This window comes from Actinia tenebrosa, unplaced genomic scaffold (assembly GCF_029948245.1).
Source record: "Actinia tenebrosa isolate PJP-AT-01 unplaced genomic scaffold, QUT_ActTen_1.0 PGA_scaffold0__85_contigs__length_37466705, whole genome shotgun sequence".
Taxonomy (NCBI): Eukaryota; Metazoa; Cnidaria; class Anthozoa; order Actiniaria; family Actiniidae; genus Actinia; species Actinia tenebrosa.
The window spans coordinates 27300572-27312565 of record NW_028292569.1 but is presented as its reverse complement, the minus strand read 5'-3'; the positions used below and the strand labels follow the sequence as shown (position 1 = coordinate 27312565).

The 11994-nt window shown below is 39.3% G+C and overlaps 1 protein-coding gene across 2 annotated transcripts; it reads left to right on the top strand.

Moving 5' to 3' along the window:
- The first annotated feature begins 177 nt into the window (after nucleotides 1-177).
- On the top strand, nucleotides 178-11993 carry LOC116286882 (pre-mRNA splicing factor cwf19l2). Of its 2 annotated transcripts, none has more exons than XM_031693470.2 (20): nucleotides 178-273; nucleotides 452-565; nucleotides 1369-1428; nucleotides 1795-1830; nucleotides 2380-2472; nucleotides 2550-2666; nucleotides 3146-3239; nucleotides 3364-3476; nucleotides 4787-4830; nucleotides 5088-5465; nucleotides 5802-6243; nucleotides 6658-6858; nucleotides 7339-7479; nucleotides 8061-8178; nucleotides 8416-8510; nucleotides 9090-9206; nucleotides 9641-9679; nucleotides 10090-10206; nucleotides 10749-10931; nucleotides 11496-11993. In XM_031693470.2, exons 1-20 carry the CDS (start codon nucleotides 181-183, stop codon nucleotides 11646-11648), a joined length of 2748 nt encoding a protein of 915 aa, XP_031549330.2. In that variant the 5' UTR covers nucleotides 178-180; the 3' UTR covers nucleotides 11649-11993. The 2 variants fall into 2 exon arrangements, with proteins under 2 accessions (XP_031549330.2, XP_088894609.1); XM_089038483.1 differs by having other exon boundaries at nucleotides 6658-6870.
- Nucleotide 11994: the final 1 nt, after the last annotated feature.

Below are 11994 nucleotides of genomic sequence, written 5' to 3'. Positions count from 1 at the left end.
CCGGGGGAAAAAAGAAAGGTAAACAATAAAAAAATGTTTTTTCCAAAAACCTTAGAACAAAGCATTCATTTATTAACCATAAACTATATGAAAAATGAGACAAGAACCGAACTTTTTGGGCTCCCTGTGGAAAGAAGTGAAAGGTGTCAGCGGATTTTCCATTTAGAAGTACAATCCAAGATGGCGGATCAAGTCGTCAAGTTTGTATCAACAAGTGAACTAAACGCCAAAAAAGAAGAAAAACGCAAGGCAAGGGAGAAAATATTGGATAAGGTATGGCTTGCTTAGTTCATTCTCTTCATAACTTTTTTGTTGGATAACATGTATTTTTACAATAAGAGGTTATAAAACTGAAGAGGAACTGCGTCGATGGAACGTCAGAAAATACCACAGAAGTATTTTTTTCCTCGTCGGTTTTCAAATGTATTTATCGATTGTACATAATTTCTAGGCAAAAGCAGATTACGAAAGGGAAGAACGCCGTCGCGCAAAAAGAAAAGAAACTGGAGAAGATACATGGATGTTACCGAGTCTGAGTGAAAGAGTTAGTAACGACCATCCTAAGGTAAGCTTACATCTTATCTAAATATTTTATTTCCTTATACACCGAATCGAAATATGGAAGCCAATTGGAATAACTATTGTTTTGCACCAACTAGCGACTGACTAGCCTCGTGTTCAAGTAGAAACATAAAAGCATTTTTCACATGTACAGTATGAGAGGCTAGTCAGTCGCTGGTCAAGTGCAGAACAACAGTAATTTAAATTGATTGCCATATTTCGATTCAGTTTATGCATACCTTATGATGGATGCCTAATGCAGTGTGTACATTTATATGAGTACATTTTTTATATAATATAATAATAATAATATATTCTTGGGGTGCAACCACATGACTCAAAACCCCTTGAGATATAAATAACAATGAAACAGCCACCATCTTGGTTGATCTAACAAGAGAAGCTAATGAGCAATGCTGTGTATAGTCAACAGACATGTCAGCTATTACTATGACTAGAATACTAATTGCGAAAGCTTTTTCAGATAATGTAGTTAATGGTGTATCAATCCCAAAGTATATAAAGTAGTAGACAGCTTACTGAAGGCAACTGCTCATTATTTATAGAAATGGGGCAAATGGGGAAATGTTATTGTAAAATATGGGACAATCTCCCTTCCCCTCCCCCTGTCGATCAATGTTTGAAATATCTTTCGACTTGACTGATGTTTGATTTGATACTCTGCCGCTTAGCTACTGCAGTTTTCAAGAACCTGGCTAGTATTTTTTTACCAAGAGAGAGAGAATATTTGGTAACATCAGATACTTAAACTACTGTAATTCATTGATTGCTACTTTGTTTCAAAAGAAAAAGAAAAGGAAAAAGGAAAAAAAGAGCAAGGACAAAAAAGACAAGAAACAGAAAAAGGTAAAGGATTTTTAAGGGAGCAGTGTCAAAGTTTCATTTTTCAAAGGTATTACTGTGAAAAAGGCTATTAATGGATTCAGAGAGGAAATTATGTCCATTTTGTAATCACTGGCAAATCCTGCAATCTGATTGCATTAATCACACTATTTCTTTAATTTACACTATTTTTATCATCATCTGAATTGATTTAATCACAAAAGAGTCATGTCAACTTTCTGACAAATCTCATCGAAGAAACAAGGTATCCATTTGAGTGTTGAACTTGGCACCTTTTTGGCGAAAACAACCAGGGGGGAAAGCTGCCATTGTTGTAAAAAAGTTTTTAATTTTTTAATTTATTCATTTTTTCTTTTTTCCATTTTTTAGAAATTGAAGAAAGAAAAAGAGGCAAGTTCAGATTCAGTAAGTACTGTTAATAATATTTCTACTATTTGTTATGTCCACAACAAATAATATTGTTCTTTCTTTATAGTGTTTGATTAAAAATGAAGTCAAAATTAAAAAAATGTGTTGGATGTGCTATAATAATATTGCAGAATTAGTTTATATGATCCAAATGACATTGGATTGGGAAGACAGGTGACCTTTCACAAGAGTCATTGCAGGAACAGATATAGAAGATTACCAAACCTGCCATAACCCCTTTCCTTCTTGAGGGATTCTTTTCTAAAGACTCTGCCTTTGCTTTTACCCTAAGTCATTGTGCCTGTAACGCTATTTGTGTCAAAACTACTTCAGTCCCACTTTCGCTGCACTTGTGGTTTCCCTTGAGTTTGGATCATATGCTGATGCCATTCCATGTCTGATAAGAGTACAGGCCATAGAAAAGAGACCTTGATTTGCTAAGTACTGTAGACCATATAATCGATAAAACAGCCTTGCATACAGAAATGTAGATATCTACATAGGAAGTGGGTTATTATTATAACTTGAGGTTATGGTGTCTTATAGGACTCGTCTGATGAATGGGTTGAAAAGGGTGACGAAAGCATTAAAGATGACACCAAGAATGTCACCGATGAAAAGAAAGAGTCTTCAGCTCAGGTTAGGTAGCATCATGATTTCCCAATTCTTTGATGCCCAAGGAAATGAGTCTTATTTTTGTTTCTTTAAATTCCTAGCGCGATAGCTGGATGATGTTTCCTTGTTTTTCTGGAAGTACAAGAACACTGACCAGGAAAGAAGTGGATGAAACGGAGGAACAAGAAGAAGAGAAAAAGCTATCAGCCATAGATATGGTAAAGTTTTCCTGGGGGAGGGGGGTACTCCACTATATTCGCTATACAGGTACATGCCGCCAAACAGGGTATGGTTTTCAGCGATTCTACTCTGGAACAGGGTATATGAAATCACGCCCTCTCCTCTCTAGAACAGGGTTTTCAGCGATCTTGCTCTGGAACAGGGTATGAATTTCAGCGATTTTTACTCTGGAAAAGGGTCAGGGTTCAGAGGGCTCAGCGGCACATCCCTACCCTAAACAGGCAAGAGTAACCCCCCCCCAAAAAGGTTTGTGGTGTATTACACTATTTATGATTATTATCATTGTTATTGTTATTGTCGTCATCATCATAATAAAAATAATAATTAAATTTGTTTAAAGAGAGTGAAATGTGGTGTTCACAACTAAGCACTGATGAATTTGTATTTGTATATGTTTAGCTTCTTTAAATGAGATTGGATGCTTATCACTCATTGTAACTCCTCCAAATATTTTCAGGCTGGACAACATGCTAGGGAGCTGAATCCATATTGGAAGGATGGAGGAGTGGGCTTGCCAACTGAGGAATCAGAGTCGACTAAAAAACCCTCTGGTTAGTATAGAGACACTGAAGGAAAATTGATGACAATGATATGATGACGATGATATGTTACATGATTATGATGATGATGATGATGATATGGTGCATTTACAATATATCCACTGTTGTTATTTAGATACTTCAATTGTCTATGATGTGAAGTGGCTAAAAAAATCTTTGCAAAGATCCATTGAACAAGCAGAACAAGAAGGGTGCCCATTAGAGGATATAGTTGCTGATCGCTGGGGGGTATGTACCAAATCTTGCTAGACTTGTACAAGTCATGAATGCTCATCAACTCCATAGCAGATGCTGTGTTTACCAACGAACTGGTGATGTCTACAGAATGAGAGAATAATAATAATAATGATATTGGGAGGTTCTTGTATAGCGCATTTATACAACGTCTCAATGCGCTTTACATTAATGACCAGTGGAGGATTTTACAGGCTGCATATTAAGGCACTAGTAGCAGCCGTGCAGCTTACAATCATGAGTGATTCATTAGTACATTAGTGTTATGCCTCCAGACAGATATGAGGCTGGTTGGGGATTTAAAAAAATCCTAAGCGACAATTCATTCATTCATTTTTCACGAGCACGGGAGGCTGGTGGGATTTAGGGGGGCCATGTAAAAAATATGACATTTAAGGGGGGGCACCCAAAAAATAATTAGCAAAATAGAAAATTTATTTACAAACTTATCCTGTTTTAATAGGGGGCCACAAAAAAATTGAGGCGGGGGGGGGGGGGGTCATATTTTTTTACTCAAAATATTTACAAAATTTCACCCCTTCCCGCTGCCAGTAAAAAATGAACAGTCCCTAATATGATAACCAATAAAGTTATTTCGAACATATGGATATCCATAAAAGTAATATAACAAGACCCTGTAGGCAGTGTTGACTGGGATACCTGAAAGGGGGTGGAGGACCTGGTTTCAACGTGCATGGAGTATTTAGTTGGTTGAGCTTCCAAAAATACTGATAAAAACTCAATCTGGAACTCCAATTCCAGTTCCAGTCTGGATTTTGGCAAGTTTTGAATTTTCACCTTTTGAAAGGCCATGGATAATCTTAATGTGAAGCATAAACATGCCCAACTTCTAAAACTTGTTTTCCTCTTCTAAATGGCCGAATTTTGAGTGTTTTTTAATTTTGGAAAATCCGGAACCGTACATAGATGGAATGGAATGGACCTCGTTTTGCTGGATCGTACGGAACGTAGACGGTTTTTTTACGCTGAATTTGCAGTTTTTATCCTATGATTTTTATTTTATTATAAATAACTACCGATTCTATTCCGAAATTTTGCAAAAAATGCAATTTAAAAAAAAATGTTTTGGACCGTGGCACTGGTTGGAGTCCTGTGAAGGCGGTCAGCGGCCAAGGGTTTTCAAAGGACTGTATACATCATGTGTCTATAGGTGACTTTGTGGATCGTAACAGATTTTTACGACTAATTTTCCTCCATTTTTGGACTGTGATATCAAAGGTACCCCAGTAATAATCTTTTGCCTCTTCATTAACTAATTACTCGATCATTCTTTTCTTGTGCAGTCTCTTGAACATTTAAAGACAATGATCTCTAAGGCGGAAAGCAGGTAACTGTAAAATAGCATCCAAACTATTTGATGTAGTTATTGTTTATGTGTCGTGTTTTTGTTTTTATGTACATTACTACTATTATCGTTGAAGTGCAGCTGACAAAGCTTGATGTCTTTGTTTGTCGACTAGCATTTCGATGGCCTTCAATTATAAAGAACTGAAATGAAACAATATATTGAGTGACAACCGTCGAAATACTTGTCGGCTAGGTCGCACTTCAGCGATAATGATAGTATTTTTTTTTCTGTACTAGGTCTTCTGAAGAACGCGGGAGAAACCAAAGAAATTGGGAGAGAGACAGAAGAGGAGACAAGGAACGGTCACGAAGCAGGCACAATGAAAGAGAAGACACAGATCGAGATAGGAGAAGAGATGATAAAGGAGACAGAGATAGACATCGTGATTATGACAGGCAACGACATGAAGTCAATGACAGAGACAGGAGTGAAATTCAAAATCGACGGACAGAAAGAAGGGTTGAAGACCGAAGAGACAATAACAGAGATTCAGAAAATATATCTAGAGGTGGACATGACAAGATTAGCAACAGCTACTCCAGGCCCGGCGGGGATAAAAGGCCAAGTAGGACTGACACAAATATGTTTAGACGGGCAGACACTACGAGTGGACGGTAGGTTTGCTAAACTTGAAATTCTTAAAACCTTATCCATCTGAAATTCGTTTTTCGTATTAACAAATTTTCATTCAGTTTTGAAAACAAACGCTATGGTGACATCTAAATGGCTTCCCAATATAAACTCAAATGGATTCCTATTTTTCAGTATTGTTGTTATGTGTTTCTCCCATTTTGATTTGTTAGAGAGAAACCATGGGTTCTTCGCACACTCAGGAAAACACCTCTCTTTAGGTGTGAGAGTTATGGAGAGAGAACACACTCATGATTGGCTTGGCTCTTGTTTGGCCTTTACCAGATATTACCAATGTTTTTATTTCACTATCTTTTCAGTTCAGATTCACTATCGTCACTCAAATTCAAGAAGCCAGGCGAAGGGGTATCGAGTTCTTCCACTGGTGGCTCCTCAATGAAATGGGATCCAAACAGCAAGACAGGGACAGAAAGAGGAAGCAAATATGGAGGATGGAAGAAGAAGAATCCGTCGGACGAAATGAGTACCAAAACCAATCGTATTGAACAAGCGTTAAAGAAAAGAAAAGAGAAAAAAGAAAAAGATGAAGAGACCTCCAGCTCGGAGTCGTCGGAGTCTGAAGTCGATGAAGTTTCAGAGAAAACTAAAAATCCTAAGAATCAGTGCATAAAAGAAGATGAAAGTGAAGGTGTTGAGCGGGAAGTGATGACAGAACCTGCTGTTCCTAAGAAGAGAGTTACGGAGGCAGATTTGAACAGTATGGGAGCGAAGATACTACGGGCCGAGTTAATGGGAAACGAGGTTTGTAAAAGAAATCCTGCATGATGAGATACCCAGCTCTGGGCTGATCAAAGTCAGGGCAAGGCTAACACAGACCTGAAACAACCTCTGGGCTGATCTAAGTCAGGGCACGGCTAACATAGATTAAACCCTGAAACAACCTCTGGGCTGATCAAAGTCATGGCACAGCTAACACAGATTAATCCCTGAAACAACCTCTAGGCTTATCAAAGTCAGGGCACGGATAACACAGATTAATCCCTGAAACAACCTCTGGGCTTATCAAGGTCAGGGAATGGCTAACTCACAGATCGAATTGGGATTAAGCATGCTAGGTTATGTGGAGGGATGGGGTACTGATCACTGGGGAACCATGGAGAAAAACATCCAAATAATGTATCTTAATACGATGTAAACTTTTGTGTTCTTTTACAGGACTTGGCATCAGAACTGAAGGCAACCCTGGAGCAAATGAGAAAAGACAAAGAAGCACAAGAAGCGTCTGGCTCAATGGACAAGGAGAGGAGAGAAGAGGAGGTGGTAGTATTGACGAGAACTGATAAGTTTGGGAATACAAGACCTGTGAATATATCAGAAAGTCCAGAATCACATCAACGAAGGAGGAAAAAAGAAAAGGTGAAAATAAAGGTGATGGGGAGTTTGTATGCAAGATGTTATCACATATTAATTGATAATGTATTTCGGCTTGTGATGATGATGGTGATGGATGATAGATGATGGTGATGCTAGATGATGGTGATGGTTCTGGTAAATACGATAGTGGTGATGATGATGGATGATCGATGGATGATCGATGGTGACTCAGTATGATGATGACGACGACGTAGAAAATGATGATGATGACGACGACGACGTCGAGAATGATGATGATGATGGTTGATAATGACAATGATGAGGATAATGATGATGGTGACGATGATGAAAGAGGATGATGATGACAATAATGATAACGATGATGACGACGACGATACATGATGGATGATGATGGCGATGATGATGGCAATGACAACGATGATGAAGGATGAGGAATGGTTGGTTATGGATTATAGACTGTTTGGGGGAGTACTTTTAGTTAAATTCACTCCTTTTGTAAAGGCTGCTACACACGATGAATCTGGACAGCGTGAGCGATACTTTGCAGATGACGATCGATATGACCTGAAAGAGATGGTTCGAAGAGAAAAGATGAACACAGCCGAGGATTATGACTCTATGTTCTCAAGATTAGCATCCAAGGTACGAAAAACCAGTATAACTCATAGACCGAGTTACGCTTAACAAGACGTACCGTCCTGTGACTGAACGGTATACTTGCGAGTCGAAGAATTCTGATTAGAGCTTTTTTCGTATAAATGGGAAGCATACGGTACTGAGTTTCAGTACGCACATTGTACGAATTGCCGTAACATTGAAATGGCTTCCCATAAGAATGGTTTTCTTATAAGTGGGAAACATACGGTTTTGTTGTATCTCTTCTCACTCATACGTATACCGTTGTACAGGAGCAGTGGTCACGGTTCGCTGCAGGTCATGAAAATACCAGGAGTTGAGGATTTGCACCATCACGTGACGGTAGCTATGTTAGGTGGCAGGAACAATACAAATGTTTTACATGAGAAAGAATTCAATTTCCAAGCCACAGGCAGTCCAAGCTGGATTATGGCACGTGATGGTGCAAAACCTCTGTTGCCGTGCCTTGTCACAGTCATTCAAGATCTACTCACTTTAAGTAGCAAACCTTAAGGTGCATCATATTCAAAGTAATACTTTAATGTGTAAAGATATTTACAAATACACGCGGTCTGATCGTTTTCCAGGGAGCAACAAAAACTGATTCCGATGACTTCACTCTTGATGACCACTTTGTTACTGGAGCCGCAAATAAACTATCCAAGGCAAAAGAAGAAGAAAGAGATCGAATGAGAGCTATTCGAGGTGCGTGAAAGAATGGACGTAGGTGATGGGCCGGGGGAGGGTAGGGAGGGGGTTGGTAGGGGATGGGTAGGGGCTAGGGTGCAATAGCTAAGGGACAGCTAAGAACTTCGCCCTTATTTCCTTGTTTTGTGTGTGTGTGTTTTTTGTTTTGTTTTTATGTCCTTGTGAAAAGACATTTCTGTTAATTTCTTTTATCAGTATTTTATGTCAAAGTTGTTCTTATTTTCCCTTTCTCAGAACATCAACGCCTATCGGAACAGCTATCGAAATGTAGATTTTGTTTCGAGAACCCAGATTTGGCCAAACATCTTATTATTGCAATCGGTATTCAGGTAATCGATGAATAAGGAACATGCCTTCCTAACTCTTATGTGGTCGCGTTTAATGCCTCTCAATAGTTTATCATACCTGTAGACCTAATTGGAAATTAAAAGATAAATTTAGCAAGAAATTAAGGTTTTTCTCAATGGAATTTTTACCATCCTTTTGTATTTTCATGTTGGCTTCGCATACAGGATAATTTTGAACGAAGAGTACAGGGGCGGATCCAGGAATTTGTTCAGGGAGGGGTGCTGCGCACAAAGTTAACCCAGGGAGGGGTGCAAAACATTATTTTTCACTCCGATGAAGGACTAACGTCCGAAACGTCAGTTTCATTTTTACATACCATACGGTGTTACAAATTATCTATCTATCAACTGTATTATTTTGTATTGGTTATCTTCGAAGTATAGGAGCACAAAGTCGAACCAGGGAGGGGTGAGCACCCCCTGCACCCCTCCTGGATCCGCCACTGGAGTATAGTATCAAAAATGTCAATTGAAGATGCTCTTCCAAAAGCCTGACTTGCGCTCCTTCTTCCCCCATCCCCCACCCCCTTAAGATTTAATTGTCTTTTCATACCATTTCAGGTGTACTTGGCACTGCCATTACATACATCACTTACCGAAGGACACTGTTTGATTGTCCCAATGCAACACCAAGTCGCATCGACATACCTTGATGAGAATGTGGTAGACGAAATCAAAGTAAGATATTAATAGCTTGAGGTGAAAAGTAGACTGCGAGCTAAGTCCCTCTTTTTCCCTTGGTCACTGTCCGTCTGTCTGTCCGTGTCGATTGGTCGAGGAAGATTGGTTACGAGTCAAAGGGACTTTTGACTCGTAACCAATCTATCTTGACCAATCGAGAGGGACTTAGCTCGCAGGCTAGGTGAAAAATCTCGTGTATGTCTTGCTATGAAAAGGTCCACATATTCAGTATGAATAGAATTAACCATTCCGAGGTTGAGGAAATAAATGGGTCCAGTTGGCATTGCAATGCATTGTGGAACTGTTTTAGGGGACGAAGTAGACGCCATCTTGGAAATTTGCCCCCTAAAACAGTCCCACAATGCACTGCAATGCCAACTAGACTCAGTTTTTTTCATCAATTCGGAATCTTTATTTCTTGTTACTTACAGGTATTCAAAAAAGGGCTGACAAGATTATTTCTTGACATGGTAATACTAGTTTGTAGATAGAGATTGTTTATTTTGTTTTGAATAAATATTTTCTTATTGTTATTGTATACACCATATAATATTCGCATCTTTCAAAGATGGGTGGAAGACTATTGGGCTTCCTGTGTATTTTTACTCTGGGACAATAGTCCCTTTCACAGTTCCCTGTGCCATCTTGAAAGGTAGCCGTGCCTTTGCATCGAAGCGAGACGAACGGTGACCTTGCAATGATAGAGACATGCGAATAATTGTCAAAGGTGTTTAAAAAGGTTTCTATCATTGCAAGCTCACCGTTCGTCTCGCTTCGATGCAAAGGCACGGCAACCTTTCAAGATGGCGCAGGGAAACTGTGAAGGGGACTATTGGCCTCTTTTGACATGAATAATGTATTTGCGTGTTTGTATGAACAGGACAAAGATGTGGTGTTCCTAGAGACGTGTCGAAACATTGCCAGGCAAAACCACATGATAATCGAGTGTGTTCCCCTACCCAAGGAAGAGGGAGAAATGGCTCCCATGTATTTCAAAGTAGGTGATTCATATATTATAAATATTACTATTAAACTGTTTAAAATATTAATATTTAATAAACCTGCGTGCATCCCAGAGAAAGTCAAATAACACAGACATGGTTCCAACATGGTAGCGATGACGTAAAGTGATCAGAGATACGAACCTATTAGAAGACCACCTTATTAAATACGCAGCCTGTAAAGTCCTCCACTGGTCATGATTGTGAAGCGCATTGAGACCATGTGAAATGCACTACATAAGAACCCCGTTATTATTATTAGCCCTTCCGAGATTGAGGAAAAAACTGGGTCGAGTTGACATTGCATTGCATTGTGGGTCTGTTTTAGGGGACATATTGTCAAGATGGCGTCTATTTCGCCCCCTAACAGCCCCACCATGCACTTCATTGTCAACTCGACGCAGTCTTTTTTTTCAGCCTCAGAATGGCTATATCCATTGTTTCCAATGCGTATGGCTCATGTGAAGTTCGACGTTTGACATTAGTCTTAAGCGCAAAATTATTACTCTCATTTGAACTCTCCCTTATGTTATTTCAGAAAGCAATTCTCGAGTCTGAATCTGAATGGGCGCAAAACAAAAAGCTGGTAGACACAAAAGAGAAAGGCTTACGAGGATCGATACCAAAGGGTTTGCCATATTTTAGTGTCGAGTTTGGTTTAGATGGAGGATACGCTCATGTCATCGAAGACGAACATGCTTTCCCGCATTACTTTGGAAAGGTAAGGATTAAAGGAACTTTGAGTGTCTCACTAAGCCAATCCTACCACCACCCTCGTCAAACCAAATTCAAATGTCATAAGGCGCATATAAAATGTGGATTAATAGATGAGAGCATTCACTAGGATGTGTGCCTTGCGTTACATCTAAGGATGACGTACAGTCATAAAGCAGAATTCGTATGAATGTCAATATGAAACAGCAGATCACAACGGGACGGTCACAGTACGGATTGACACCAATCAAAGCGTGCGCAATCTATGCTTAGCCAAAAAATGATCAGACGTTGTACTGTCACGGTCACGGTACAGATGGACGACATCCTTGAAGCCAATCACAGTTCACAGCAAGCGCAATCAATGCTCAGCCAATAAGAATGCTCGGACACGGTTGCGTCACGGCACGGCACGCATATTTACTATATACTAGGTGGTTTCAGTATGGTTTTTTCCTTTCCACGTGGAAGAATACAAGAAAAACATGTATCTTAACGATTCTCAATGTAGCCTGCTAATCTAACTTTCGTCCATTCATTCATTTATTATTTCATTTACTTTTTCCCGTAGGAAATTATTGGTGGAATGTTGGACCTGGAACCGAGAGCATGGCTCAAACCACACAAAGAAAACTTCGAGCAACACAAGAAGAAGGTCTTACAGTTTGCCGATTGGTGGAAACCTTACGACTGGACGAAAAGACTAAACAAAAATAAACAATGAAATCATTATTGTTTCTGAGCTGGAAAACAACTGAGCCTGTCAGGGAACAGTAGAACGAAGAAATCCTTAAAGGCTCACACACAGCATCACTAAATGTAGAAAACCCACCTTTTGCTAGAAACAACTGAGTTCCAAGCTAGAAAGGGGGAATCACAGGCACCCTAGGATTCCCCCTAGATATGCCCCTGTTGTCACGTGCGTCCAATCCTTACTCTAACAAGCGTCATCTACCACATTGTAAATAAACCAAGCCTTGTGTACTTTAATAATTTTATTAGTTAAAATTTATCTTATACTCCAGTGTATATAATACTTTCAAAATAAAAACCTTAAATATTCACATAAT